The sequence below is a fragment of the Canis lupus genome, chromosome 36 (assembly GCF_011100685.1).
Source record: "Canis lupus familiaris isolate Mischka breed German Shepherd chromosome 36, alternate assembly UU_Cfam_GSD_1.0, whole genome shotgun sequence".
NCBI classification, from domain to species: domain Eukaryota; kingdom Metazoa; phylum Chordata; class Mammalia; order Carnivora; family Canidae; genus Canis; species Canis lupus.
This window is the reverse complement of record NC_049257.1, coordinates 17,881,924-17,896,447: the sequence shown is the minus strand read 5'-3', so window position 1 is coordinate 17,896,447 and position 14,524 is coordinate 17,881,924. Positions and strand designations below refer to the sequence as shown.

General features: G+C 44.6%; 1 protein-coding gene across 4 annotated transcripts; it reads right to left on the bottom strand.

Annotated features, from left to right (window-relative positions):
- Positions 1-1,126: 1,126 nt before the first annotated feature.
- CDCA7 (cell division cycle associated 7) lies at positions 1,127-14,294 on the bottom strand. 4 transcript variants are annotated; one of them, XM_038584873.1, is made up of 10 exons: positions 14,193-14,294; positions 11,039-11,164; positions 10,382-10,618; positions 7,425-7,661; positions 6,652-6,729; positions 5,093-5,293; positions 4,456-4,593; positions 3,595-3,744; positions 3,023-3,159; positions 1,127-2,455 (listed from the first exon to the last, which is right to left on the bottom strand). In XM_038584873.1, exons 1-10 carry the CDS (start codon positions 14,211-14,213, stop codon positions 2,425-2,427), a joined length of 1,356 nt encoding a protein of 451 aa, XP_038440801.1. In that variant the 5' UTR covers positions 14,214-14,294; the 3' UTR covers positions 1,127-2,424. The 4 variants fall into 4 exon arrangements, with proteins under 4 accessions (XP_038440801.1, XP_038440802.1, XP_038440803.1 ...); XM_038584874.1 differs by having other exon boundaries at positions 5,093-5,290; XM_038584875.1 differs by having other exon boundaries at positions 10,382-10,486.
- Between the last annotated feature and the right edge of the window lie 230 nt (positions 14,295-14,524).

Genomic DNA, 14,524 nt, shown 5'->3' with positions numbered 1-14,524 from the left:
TCAAGTCAAAGGCGGATGCTCAATCATTGAGCCACTCAGGTGTCCCTAGTCACTATTTTTGAATGAAAAACCACATTAGGTCCAGTTTGTATTAAAACATGGTAACACCAAAAATGTTCCCAACAGCCAATATTGCAAACTCCCAAAATTTTAACCTTCCCCATTACCTACCTATAAAAGGGTCAGATTACAATTTGGGTCAAGATTCCGTTTATTAAAATAAATTCCCATTTCTTTTGCATCTATCTAGAATTCCAATTGTATAACTTCATATAGCTTGATCTTTTCCCTGGATGAATATGTGGGGGTAACATGATTTCCAAGGTAAGTCTAGAACATAAGCAAATCTACAGTTAAGTGCCATATTGTAAACATTTTAGGCTTTGTGGACCATAGTGCCATGTGTTTTTTTTTTTTTTTACAGTCTTCTAAAAATGTAAAGAACATACTTAGTGCAAGTGCTGTATGAACATAGGCTACAGTAGGATCTGGTCCACAGGCTGCAGTTCGCCAATTCTAGTCTAAATTGGGTTATGAGAGCTTCTAGACCATGACTTATCTTTTGCTTCTCTGAGTCCTGGAGCAGGCCTCAAGGGACTGCATGCCTTAAGTATTCAAATGGTTGATAAAATCAAGCCAGGTATTGTGAAATCAGTTAGTTCTTGGGTTGGCAAATGGTGAAGGAAAACAACATCGTAAAACTTCATGAGCCCACATTATTTTCTATCTTGGGATGTAGCTGTCTCAGCTGATTTTCCAATCACAGCTAGCGGTTATGTCACTGAGCTAGTTCCTGCTCAAAAGAGCTGGCCCATGACCTTCAGAAACTAAACCCAAAAGATAGAAATGGTCTTTTGTTTATTTATTTATTTTTTAAAAGATTTTATTTATTCACGAGAGACAGAGAGAGACAGAGGCAGAGACACAGGCTGAGAAGCAGGCTCCATGCAGGGAGCCGGATATGGGACTCGATCCCAGGTCTCCAGGCTCACACCCTGGGCGAAAGGTGGCACTAAACCGCTGAGCCACCCAGGCTGCCCTGGTCTTTTGTTTAAATAGGAGGAAAAATATTAGGATTCAGTCCAGTAAGATTGAGTATTAAAGAATTTTTAAAAAGCAGACAAGCTTAGGATAAAATGTTTTATTATTAAAATAAAAAACTTTGTATAAAAGCATTACAGATCAAAAGCTCTATTTACACTTATTGATTCAATGTCCAATTAGGCATCAAACACTGAACATGCACAGCAACAGGCTGCACATGCAAAGAAAATGGACACACAAACACTTAGATTCCACCTCTATAAAATGATTTGATTAATGCAAAAGGGGAGGGGGCAGGACACGTGGAATCTGCCCAGAAAACTAAAAGGGCAGAGATGTCCAGTTAACAAACTGTTGAAAGTCACCCAATTCCAAAAAGGCACTTCTCATTGTTATAAAAGTGCTTAAAACCGGAATGTGAACCCTGTGCCTGGTTTATAACTTCAAGAAAGCGAATACTGCAAAGACTGGTAGTAGTACTATCAATTTTCCATACAAAATGATCAGGAATTAATTTGAAACACCTCACAAACAAATGGAAATAAACCTGGCCAACTAAAATTACAATGAAGTGTTAGAGCATGAATCCAAGCTGGCCTTTTCCTGAAGCCTCAGCATCCTAATTCCCTGGGGGGTCTTTTCTACGATGATTTTGAGCATAGCAATGCCCACAGACCACGGCGCAGGGACTGGGAGAGCCAGATGTACCACTTAACCTCCTAGCGGAAGAAAGCATCAGCAACTAAGTCTCAACTGGGACACCGTGTAAAAGCAGCACGATACACGGAATACTCTCACAAGAGGCATCCAAAGTAATATACTCCACTTTCCGACAATTACTCCAATTTCTCCACATGGTTTTAAGACTTGTGTGCCTTGATTCTGTTAAAAAACATCAACTAGTATGAACGCTACATCTTAAATTATACTGCTTTCTTGTAAACAAGCTAGAAGGCTGTTCTCTGGAATTCAATAGATGTAGTTAGTAAACATTACTACTGTGTTTCTAAGTGCTTGGTTTTATGGGTAGATTCCGGGGCTATTTCAACGCCAATTAAATCAAACATGCTTTCGTAAAATTGCCATTTAAGAAGAATTCAGGAATAGAACGGTGGGAGAGAACCACTGGAAGCAGAGGGGGATGGTATGGGGTAGGGAGGAAAAAAAAGCAGAGGAGAAACGGCAGGAGGGCAAAGTATAGCTGGCTATATACCTCTGTGATGCTCAGAAACACATGTCTAACGAAATTAACGTGATTTGCGTTTCCTATAAAACTGACTGATCATCCAAATTCTTAACTCGGGTTTCAAGCACATGACAAAATGGAAAACTTCAGGAAGATTTGCACAGTGGAGGGACGGACAGTGGATCTTCAAAATGCTATGCTTGCATTTCGAATTCCTGTTTCAGGCTGAAAGAGAGAAGGGAACATGTTAGGATATGGTTTTCAACCTAAGAATTTTCTTTGAAAAACCTAACTCACAGTTTTGAAAATGTTTTCATCGAGTTATAGTATATATAGTCAAGTGCATCTATCTGAGGCATACAACTTTAATTTTTACGCACTCACACACACATCACCACCACCCAGATAAAGTTACATAATATTTCCAACATCCGAAAAGACTCCCAATGTGCCCCTTTTCCAGTCCAAACCTGCAGTCCTCACCACCCAGAGACAACCGCTATTTTGACTTCTATCATTTTTTTAAGATTTTATTTATTTAGTCAAAGAGACAGAGAGAGAGAAAGAGAGAGAGAGAGAGAGGCAGAGACACAGGCCAAGGGAGAAGCAGGCCCCATGCAGGGAGCCTGATGTGGCACTTGATCCCGGGACTCCAGGATCACCCCCTGGGCCGAAGGCAGGCTCTAAACCGCTGAGCCACCCAGGGATCCCCAAGACTTGTATCATTTCTTATTCAGACACATACATGAATGCAAGATTTGGGTGTGCGAGAGAGAAAGACCAGCAATTTACCTTTTCAAGTAAGCATGCACATTCCCAAAGCCATGGTATTTGGCTAAATACACAAGGACCCCAGTTGCACACCTCCCATCTCGCTGTCGGCAGAAACTGCAGTTGCAGATCCTGCGGCAAGGTGGGCAATGCCAGTTCTGAAGGAGAATTGTGAAAAAGCACAGTTAAGTCAAATCTTACTTTCCTCCCTTTTACTTATCTATTCCTATTTAACCTCTAAGATAGGTATCATCAATTGGATGTAAATCTTTTTTTCAGTAATAGCAAAACCGTAACATGATTAACTTCCATTTGTCCTCCTGACGTTTTCTTAGGAAATGCAGCAGAGGAAGTCACACAGCAGTTTGCAGGGGTAAAGGTAGAGTCAACCCCCCTGGAATGGCCTGGTCCCAAGCACTCTGGAGGGGGGCTCACATTCACCCAGCACCAACACTCTGAACTCATCAGCGCCCCCTGAGATGTGCACTACAAAACAGTAAGGGCTTGATCCTGTCCCTGATGCCCTCTTTCTGGCCCTTTCAACTCGATGGCTGACCTTCGAGCCCACAGGACCACCCCTTCAAGGCACCTACTGGATCTAGGAGAGCATCCTTGACCTCTTCACCATAACGGTTTCGAAGGCAGGGACCACAGAACTGGCCTCGAACGCCCCAGCACTCCGGGTTCCTGCAGTTTGTTTTGGTATCAATAGTTTTCTGGCGGCATTGATGGCAAGTAGATCCCTACAAATAGGGAGATAAGAAGGAAAAAAAGAACAAAATACTGCTTTTTGTATAGAAAAATATAGAAAAATGGCATAAAGAATGTGCTTCTTTGTGGATGGAGTCTGACAATTTGTCTTTGGATCCTATTTCAAATCTACATATACATGGGTATGCCGAGGGCATGAAAAATAAATCAAGCATGGTGATTTCATTCAACTGGCAGACCCAACAGTTAATATTATCAAAACTCGTTTTCTGCGAGGGCCGCCTGGGTCACTCAGTAGTTGAGCGGCTCAGGGCGTGATCCCGGGATCGAGTCCCACTTCAGGCTCCCTGCATGGAGCCTGCTTCTCCCTCTGCCTATGTCTCTGCCTCTCTCTCTCTGGGTCTCTCATGAATAAATAAATCTTTAAAAAAAAAAAAAGCACCCACAAAACAAAAACAAAATAAAAAAGTAGTTTTCTGTGAGACATACAGTCAATATATGTTGAATCAATTTCTAAAATTAAAAGATCAAATGCTACCAAAGGCTTTACTAAGCAAATACTACTGCTGCAGACTCACTAAGAGCAAGGATGCTACAAAACTCTTTCCTTTTATGAAAAAAAAAAAAAACACAAGCACATATCCCTTGTACTAAGGCTTTAAAGTTAGCAAAAATCTAAGGATAGAAGCTCTCCTTTCTCTCACAGATGTTCATGTTCACAGATAGAATTTAGAGGTTTATACCAATGTACGGTTATAGATCTTCTCTCGAGAATTGTTGCAGATGTTCTCCAGCTCTTCCTCTGTAATTTCTTCCACCGGGCGAATTATATGTGGAAGGGTCATGGATCCAGCGCGACGACTTCTGGGCATGTCATCTTCCTGCGTGACAAAAATCATGGACTGGTGTTTCTACTGGCTCTCCCCAGCTTTGAATCCCAGGCACATGATTTGTAATTTCCTCACAAAGAATTCAACCTAGAAACCTTTCCTTAGAGCTTATGGAGAAGGGACAAGTTCTAAGTTTACTAAAGATAACGGGACAACATCACGGAAATGATACCTACATTACGAAAAGCTGCAGAAAGCTTGGGGCACTTAGAAATAAAATCTCGAAAACAAACAAAAAAAAATAAAAGAGAAAGAAAGGAAGAAAGCAAGCTTTGACCTTTTCACCAGCTAACAAACCTGCTAAACCTTTTCTGTTTTGTTTACAAAAACAGCAAGTAAGTCTATACGACATTAACAATTCTTAATGATGAGAAGAAGGTTTACTGTGGGTCATCTATGATGTTGAGGCCGCATAGTGTGTAGTGTACTGGATACTGCGCCTACAGGAAGACGACAAAGGGAAGAGCAAGCACAAACGCCGAGAACTCACATTCATGTAGTTGTCCACGGTCTTCCTCTTTCTCACCAACATATACTTATCCTCCTCCTCCTCCTCCTCCTCTTCTGTGGGTAGAGCACTAAGAGACCCAAGGATCCGGGACCTTGACCTGGTAAGAGGACGAGCTCTTCGTTCAGGGTTTCTCCTGGAAGCAACACCCGGGAATGTACGCCTTCGGGGTGTCTTTGACTGCTAAACAAAACATGATGGAACCCATTTATTCCAGAATGAAGAGAAATGTACCTTCTCCTTAAGCATGTTTTTTTTTTTTTTTTTTTTTTTTTTTTGGCAGCACTTGCTTTATTAGCTGAGCTGCGGGGCCACCGCCCGGAGTGGGGGGGGGGGCTTAAGCATGTTTTTAAGTAAAAGGAGAGCTCCATTTCCTAATCCTTTGTCCTTTCCATGACACAATCACAGTGAGCCCCAAAATGGTACAGCTACTGTAATTCTGCTTTTCTAACACCAAGCCGTTTCTCTCAAACTGAGAGATGATCCATTTATTCCTCCGCTGGAGAACAGATCTCATTTGGGAGCCCTGGGTGGCTCAGTGGTTGAGCGTCTGCCTTTGGCTCAGGGCGTGATCCGAGTTCCCAGATTGAGTTCCATATTGGGCTCCTTGCATGGAGCCTGCTCCTCCTGTCTCTGCCTCTCTGTGTCTCTCATGAATAAATAAAATCTTTAAAAAGAAAAAAAAAAAAAGAACAGATCTTGTTTTCCAAAAAACAAAACAAAACCTTTTCTACAACATCTCTTGAGCCCTGAAACATACTCACTATTTCTATGTGGCACAAGACAGAAATGTATGTATTTATGGTTTTCCTTCTTCTGTTCCTTGCCTGCCCCTTCCCTTTCTCCTCAGGGAGAGGTGGGGAAAGGACATCTTTCCTTTTGTACCACAGCAGACACATCAAATTCCCTTTAGTTGCACCAGCCTAGTTCCTCAGAATAGAATCACATATATTAGGCCATGACTTGGTTAAGAAATTGTTTTTTCTGGGCAGCCCGGGTGGCTCAGCGGTTTAGCACCGCCTTCAGCCCAGGGTGTGATCCTGGGGACCCGGGATCGAGTCCCACGTCGGGTTCCCTGCATGGAGCCTGCTTCTCCCTCTGCCCGTGTCTCTGCCTCTCAAGAATAAATAAATAAAATCTTAAAAAAAAAAAAAGAAATTGTTTTTTCCTTTTTTCTCATTCTCAGTTACTAAAAATCTGTATTATTACTCATCTATCATGCAGGAGGAATATCCTAATGCTGGGGATATAGGAAAAAAAGTTTTCAATCTTTACTCCCTGCTCTTGAGGGGCTTAGTTTAGTTGGGAAGGAGAGAAACAGCCAATCAAAATGGGTTTAAGCACTGCAGAAGCATGGCTTAGAGAGGAGGCCACACCTGACCTAGGATGCACAGAAGAGGTCCCAGAGTTATGTTAGAGAGGTTTTTCCTCTAGTTCTTTGTCTGTAGGACTACACAAAATAAGGAAATTGGATTTTAAAATAACAAATTTATCTTAGACCTGTCCAAAATACTATAAGACAAACAAGGATTTGCACTTACTGAACTGGGGCCTGGTAGGGAACGCCTTCCAGGGAATGAGCCAGGGAAGCTTTCTAATTCCGACATTAGTTTTGCAAGCTAAAAAGGGAGGAAATTCAACAGAAATTATTAGTTTAGAATAAATGTAGGGAATAAAGCAACTTTTAGAAAATATAGTAGCACATCTCAAGTTTCCAGGTTCACTCATATATTTACCAAGACTAATGGATTAAAAAAAAGAAATTAATTTAGGAGGAGAAGCATATATTGAAGGGACGCCCGGGTGGCTCAGTGGTTGGGCGCCTGCCTTTGGCTCAGGTCATGATCCTGGGATTGGGGATCGAATCCCTCATCGGGCTCCCCCTGAGAGGAGCCTGCTTCTCCCTCTGCCTGTGTCTCTGCCTCTCTCTCAGCCTGTGTCTCTCAGGAATAAATAAATATACCTTAAAAAAAAAAGCATATTTTGAGGCATACATTGTGAAGACTTCACAGCACACTGAAAATAATTCTTAGGACAGGGATCCCTTGGTGGCACAGCGGTTTGGCGCCTGCCTTTGGCCCAGGGCGCGATCCTGGAGATCCGGGATCGAATCCCACGTCAGGCTCCCGGTGCATGGAGCCTGCTTCTCCCTCTGCCTATGTCTCTGCCTCTCTCTCTCTCTCTCTCTCTCTCTGTGTGACTATCATAAATAAATAAAAATTAAAAAAAAAAAATTCTTAGGACAGATATAAACAGCGAGCAGCTTAGAGAAAGGACAGGATGGGTTAGTGTTAGAACAAAGTCAGATACCTACCATTGCTTTGTTTTGCTTTATATTTAAAGCTCTTTTCTCCAAAAAGTTCATTCCATTTTCATCTTCTGAATCGGAATTAGAATCAGTCACAGAATTCTCAGAGGGTTCGGGGGGCACTGCTCTTTTGCTGGCGGCTCCCCTGGTGTTCTGAGTTGGAAACTTCATGGCCACTCGGAGGGGTCCGGACCGTCTGCACTGGCTGCGGGTCTTACAGCCAGTGTGGTCTGACTGCAGTCTCTAGTTAATCAGGAACAATGGAGTCATTAATGACTTGTTGATTGTCCTACAAGCTGCACCAGTAGGACTACAAATCTCTTTTGAACAAAAGACACTGACATGGAATAAATTTTAATTGAACACTTTAATCATCAATTTTAATTGACAGCCCTGAGAAACAAAATCAGGAATTACAAATAAGTACAATAATCAGTTTAATTTAACTCCCGTAGCCTATTTGAGACATGTTGTTATAAGCCATCTTCATAGCCTTTATTAGGCCAGAGGTTTGGAGTAATTTTTTTAATTAAATGTGAAAATCCCAGTTCCCTTTTTAATTTAGAAATAGATCTTTTATTTTTTAAAAGAACTCCTATAAAAACAAATATGTGTCCTCTCACAAACACGGTTTCAATGCTTATGGCATTAAACCATATAGGTGTCTTAGTGCTCTAATCTACTTTTTAAAAAATGTGTGGTAAATATGCATTACATAAAATGTACCACCTTAACTTTTAAGTGTACAGTTCAGTGGCATTAAGTACATACACACTGTTGTGTAACCATCACCACCATCCGTCTCTAGAACTTTTTCATCTTCCTAAACTGAAACTCTGTACCCATTCAACACTAACTCCCCACTCCCGGCGGTCCTCTGGCAACCACAATTCTACTTTCTGTCTCTCTGAATTTCACTACTCGGGGTATCTCTGTAATCTACTTCTTGTAAATAAAAAAAAAAATTGAGATTCCAAACGTAAAGTGGGTTCCCATCATTAAAAATATATTAAAATTAGGGCAGCCGGGGTGGCTTAGTGGTTTAGTGCCGCCTTCAGCCCAGGGCCTGATCCTGGAGACCGGAGATTGAGTCCCACGTCAGGCTCCCTGCATGGAGCCTGCTTCTCTCTCCTCTCTGCCTCTCTCTGTCTCTCACGAATAAATAAAATCTTTAAAAAAAAATTAAAATATATATATATATATTAAAATTAGCCATTAGGGAAAAGCAAATCAGAATCATGATACTGCTTCATTACCCACACTAGTGGAGCTGAACCAGTATCAAGTATGGCATGAATGTAGAGCACCTGGAACCCACATACACTGCTGGTAGGAATCTAACAATGGTCCAGCCAAAGACAACCTGTCATTTCGTTAAAAGGCCAGAGCTACCATAGGACTCATTTGTATATACACCCCGACAGTATACGTCCACACAAAAACTTGTATGTGAATGTTCGAGGCAGCGCTATTCACAACAGCCAAAAGGTGCAAATAACCCTCAAATCCATCAACTGGTAAAGAGGATAAATAAAATGTTGTATATTCACAAAATATTATTCAGTGATAAAAAGGTACTAAGTACTGGCACCTGCCACATCATGGAAGAGCCTTGAAAACCTTACACGAAGTGAAAGGAGCCAGTCACAAAAGACCAGATAGTATATGGTTTCATTTGTATGAAGTGTCCAGAATAGGAAACGTATAATTGCAGCAGACAGACAGGTGGTTGCCAATGGAAAATTGAGGGTACTGGGAAAGGATGAGAAGTAACGGTTAATGGGGACACGGTTTTTTGGGGAGGTGATGAACATATCCTAAACTGATGGTGGTGATGGCTGAAAAAATTTGAGAAAAGAAAATGTATCACCCATGAAGTTCCAGAAATGGAAAACCCATTTTTTTTTAAAAAAAAATTCAAGCACTTCTTAAATCCACACAGCTTCTAGTATTCTTTGTGTACTTTTAATGTGCCTGATTATGAGAAAATGACAAACTTTTATGGGTTTTTAAGGCTTTTACTCAATTGGCATTTTATTCATTGAAACTAACAGCATCTACTAAGAATGGAAACACTGCCCAGAAATGACTCAGGCTACGCAATGTTTAGGTCACGTGCAGATTTACAGACCAGCCCCTGCATTAACTCCAATCTGCACTGATTTGAACCACCGCCACTTCTTAGAGACATTACCATAAAGTCAGATAGTGATAAACTATCTCCTTGGCCAGATGCTCTCACTTATGTCAGTGTGAGTGTGGTCCCTGGGAGTGGCTCCGTATCAGACTGCAATGAGCTGAAGAGCATGCACCTAACTGTAAACCAACACGCTGCTTCCTTTGTTGAGACAGTCCTGCTAACAAGAGTCTGCAGAACTAAACAATATGCTCAGGGAGACTGGGACTGAGGTGCAGCAGCAGCAGCAGTGGCCTCAGCAGCACGAGAGGTTAAAGCTAAGGCAGCATGCACAAGAAAAGCCAGCCACGGAGCAAAAGTGAAAGCAGGAAGGGCCCTAATTGTCATTTTCTGCACTTGAACTCCTGCACATGAGTCATCACAGGTTTTTCGGATGAAGGTATAGAGCCACCATGAGAACCAACATTTACCAAAGGCCTGCTCTATGCTGGGCCGGTACTGGGGCTGGGCACTTGAACTTAAATAGGAATAATTCTAATCTTGAGGACATGTGGGCTTCTGATCATCAGGCTAGCTGGAGGTTGGCCAATTTTATCTTACCAGTTTCCAAGATTTTTACAGCCTATAAAACGTTCAAGCTTTTTAGGAACTATGTTAGTCAAAACTGTTGTAAGACTTGAAGAAGAAAATAACTCTTAAAATTTTAAAAAGCTCAACAAAATCTAATGGCATGACTAAAATGAAAATTACGAGAAAAATATTTTTTAAGCAAGTATGCCATGCCTGTATATGTACCTTGCTTCTTGACATGGGTTCTCAAACTCACCATTCCATCTTGTATCTCACTCTCTGAGAAACCGCAAAATGATTCATCGTCAGAGTCGGCATGAAAAATACTGGCCAGTTCTTTAGTGACATCTGGCCTTGGTTTCTGTAAAAATCCACAATGGTCTAACACATCTTGCACCTCACTTTCTGAAAAGCCGCAGAAAGATTCATTATCAGAGTCCTCATAAAAAACATTTGCCAGTTCTTCACTGATATCTGACCTGAATTTAGGTTTCTGTAAAATAAATAAATAAATGTGGTTGTGCATTTTTTCCCTCTTTTTTCAAGAACCAATTTTCCATAAACCGTGCAGAGAGCAAATCACATTTACAAGTGCACTACAAGAGAACAGCTTTTGTTACAAAGAAAAATGGTTCAGAGGTTTACAAATGATTTCTGAGTTGTTATGGCAAATCATCAGGCATGTTAGGTTAGGCGACATTTCAAAAAGATAGAATAAGTAGCTAATCTACCTCCAACAATTACTACCTAGAACCACAGCAAAAAAGTGAAATGAAATTACAATGCATACTGTATTTTCCAGCGGCTGTATAGAAATGCGGGCAAAAAGCAAGCAGTTTTAATCACGCACAAAGCATTTGGGGCATTGTGGGCACCGCAGACTCAATTCTGTTTATTCTCAGGCAGCACTTACTGTGTTTGCAAAATTATCAGAAGCAAAGCTGTCACAACTGTCATCAGAGGATGACGACGTTTCCATGGAAATCAACTTCACATATCTAAATTTCTTTACGTTCTTCTTTACTCCGTGATCCTTTTGCTGCAAATGAAAATGGCAATACTATTAAGTGGGACGCTTACTACACCCTCTAACCGAAGACATCATTTTGAGTTTAGTAGTTCAAACAGCACAGGGTAGATATGTCCATTTCTTAACACCTTATATAGAAAAAGGAGGATTTGCAAATGCTACAAAAAAAAAATTTTAAACCTGGTAAAATCTTAAAAGGGGATTTAAAGGAATATTGTTAAGGACACTTATCAGTTTAATCAAACATCTGTGGAACTACCTCACTGCTCACCTCTCTTCCCACCAAGCCGAGCATTATACAGTTCCCAAGGGGTTTAGTGCTGACCTCCTAAAACCTGCCTGTTAAAAACACTGGATTGCACTTCTAAAAGGAAATTTCAAAAGTACAAAACGGTAGGGTGATTTCTCTCTGTCGGCCAAAATCAAGCTAATGAGGTCTTTTTATATAAGCTTTGGGCTCTGTACTGTGATGCTAATTATCCAAACTACAAAAACTGGGCAGCACCTCTACTTCAAGATGGCAGGCTTTCAAGCAGGCCCTGCTCTACCAGGAGGGGTATAGGGATTTCAGCACAAAGTCCTTACAAATCGCGTACATCCACAGAATGAACAAACCCACAAGGAGGCAAGTTAAAGGTCAAACAGCCCTCCAAACCCAGGAAGAATGCCTGATTCCACTTCAGCGTTCTAGTAGCCTGGCCTGACATTCAGCTCTTCCTGCAGTCCCCTTGCTACACAAATCTTAAGTTTTTAGAAGTTCTTCCTACTTGTAGGTTACTTGTTCATAAACACGGAACAGCCTGGCTTTGCACCTCAGAAAATGCAACTGGCATCTATCTCATGTTAAAGACAGCAGTTTCTGGCATTTCTTAATATTTAATGAGATTTCTTAAGTGTTTTTAGTTCCTATATTTAAATCTTCTTAAGTATATAGCCACAAGATAGAAAGGACTCCTCACATTGAAAACTCTGAAAGGCAAGTTCTGCTATGGGTCTCACAAAATAAAGCCAAGATGTGAGGTGTCAGGAACATTCTAGACCTTCCTTGTACACCTAACATTCTGCATTTCATTTCAATCTCTTGCAAATAAAATTATCATGTCTTTTGTCCTTTAGAAAGGCAGGAAAACGTGAGAACAGAGCTACCATCTATTAGAAAGGCTCTCACAGGGATCCCTGGGTGGCGCAGCGGTTTAGCGCCTGCCTTTGGCCCAGGGGGGCGATCCTGGAGACCCGGGATCGAATCCCACGGCAGGCTCCCGATGCATGGAGCCTGCTTCTCCCTCTGCCTGTGTCTCTGCCTCTCTCTCTCTGTGACTATCATAAATAATATAAATAAAAATTTAAAAAAGAACAAAAAAATAAGGAAGGCTCTCACAAACACCCCATATTCCAGGTGAGGAAATTCAAGGCCCCAGGGAGGGTGAAATCGAGTGCGGGAGATGACACAGCTGGAAGAAGAACCCAATTCTGCAGTCACCTCGGCCAGCACCGCTCCTAGCATTCCGCTGCAATTTACTCATCAATCTACCTGTGAGCAGAGGTCCAAGACCGCCTCAGGGGAGGCATTTTACTGGAAGCTGACAAGGAAACACACGCTGGGCTTTAACGCGTCAGCACAGGCCAAGAATTAGGTAGCAGGCAAATGCATGTTTGGAGGTAAAGACATAGAAAAAGGCAAATGGTCACGGTTGAGATGAACTTTTCTGGCAGGCAGGGAATATAATAACCAACACTGTGCAGGAGGTGTTTTTTCTGTGCCAGGCACGGAGCGTGTTTTCACATAACGTTTACTCCCTTGCAACCAAGTGTTATCATTATTCCCACTTAACAAATGGGGAAGGAAGCAGGGAATGCCTGGGCGGCTCAGGGGATGAGCGTCAGCCTTTGGCCCAGGTCCTGGGATCGAGTCCCCATCCGGATCCCTGCATGGAGACTGCTTCTCCCTCTGCCTGTGTCTTTCATGAATAAATAGGTAAAATCTTAAACACACACACATACACACACACACACACACACACAAATGTGGAAGCTGAGGCCCGAGGGGTGAAGTGGATTACTCAAATCACAGGATGGCCCAAATTTGAACGCAGGGATGTCAGACTCGAGCCCTGTTGGACGCGGCTTTCTCCAACCTAAAAGCCAAGGCCGGGCTCACCCAGAGGTGCCCGAGGCCACGCCCCCACCCCATCCCCCTAGAAGCACAGCCTCCTCACGCGTGTCACTCTTATTTATAAAGCCTGTCACTCCCTTCCTCCACCCAGCCCCCATCTTCTTAACATCTCCGGGGGGCAGACCCTACGTTCCGGTTTCCGTTAGAGCAAAAAAAGTAACGTCCCACCCGGGGCAGCGTCCTGCAGCTGCAAGGCCGGTGGGTGGGTGAAGGGGTGCAGAACCCGCAAACGGCAGGCGGCCAGGCGGGACACCAGCTCGTCCGGGTGCAATCGCCGCCCGGACCTGGGGCGCCCCACACCCCCCCCGCCTGTGCGCACCCCAAGTCCGAAAGAGACCGTTTTGCAAGACCTTGAAACTTCAAGCCCACCCACCCCCGTCAGCGGCTGGAGAGCGGGTGCGGGAGCGGCGGGGAGCACGTCCAGGGGGCCCCCCGGGGCGCGCGGGTCCCCGCCGCCGGGAGCCACCCACCCGCCCGGAGCTGCGGGGCAAACCCCCGGGGGGCGGGGAGGGGCGCCCCCCCCCGACCCGGGCTCGGGCCTGCAGGCACAATGGGGCCCCCGCCGGCTCCGGCCGCTGTCCGGCCCCGGGGCGCACGTGCACTGCGGGCGCACGTGGCTCCGGGCTCGCGCGGCGCCGCCGACCAACCTGCAAACCGCTCAGCTCGCCGCCCGCGCGCGCCGGGTGCGCACGCCCCGCGGGGTCGGCCCCGGCTCCGGCTCCCCCGAAATGCACACAGTCTGGGGGGGGGGGCTGCCCATACGGGAACCGCCCAGGATGGCCCCCGGTCCGCGGGGCTCGGGGGATCGGCCCGCGCCCAGCGCCCACCGCGTCCACCCCTCGAGCTCGTCCGCCCAGCGCTCACCCGCACGCGGCGAGCGTCCATGCCGGCGGCGGGCGCGGAGCCGGAGAGCCGAGCACGGCGAGCGCCGCGGTCCCACTGAGCCGGAGGGAGCGGCGCGGCGGCGGGCGGGGCGCGCAGACCCGGGCCCCGGGGGGCGGGGCTCGGCCGGCTTTCCCGCGCCGGGGCGCAGGTCCTGCCAGCTGCGGAGACCGCCGGCGGGGCCACGGGCACCCTCCCGCCGCCGGGGAAAAACGCGGCGCCCCCAGATATTGCGAACTCAAGGCACAGCCTTGGAATCCCCTAAAGAGCGCCTGGAAAAGCGGCGCCTTTTACGGGCGCTAGGACCCCTCTCT

Excerpts from the sequence above, each read along its gene's own strand:
- CDCA7 (XM_038584873.1), bottom strand. The coding sequence starts at position 14,213 with ATGGACGCTCGCCGCGTGCGG. Across the intron at positions 11,165-14,192 it reads TGGACGCTCGCCGCGTGCGG|CAAAAGGATCACGGAGTAAA; the intron begins GTGAGCGCTGGG and ends TTTCATTTGCAG. Across the intron at positions 3,745-4,455 it reads AGATCTATAACCGTACATTG|GGATCTACTTGCCATCAATG; the intron begins GTATAAACCTCT and ends CCCTATTTGTAG.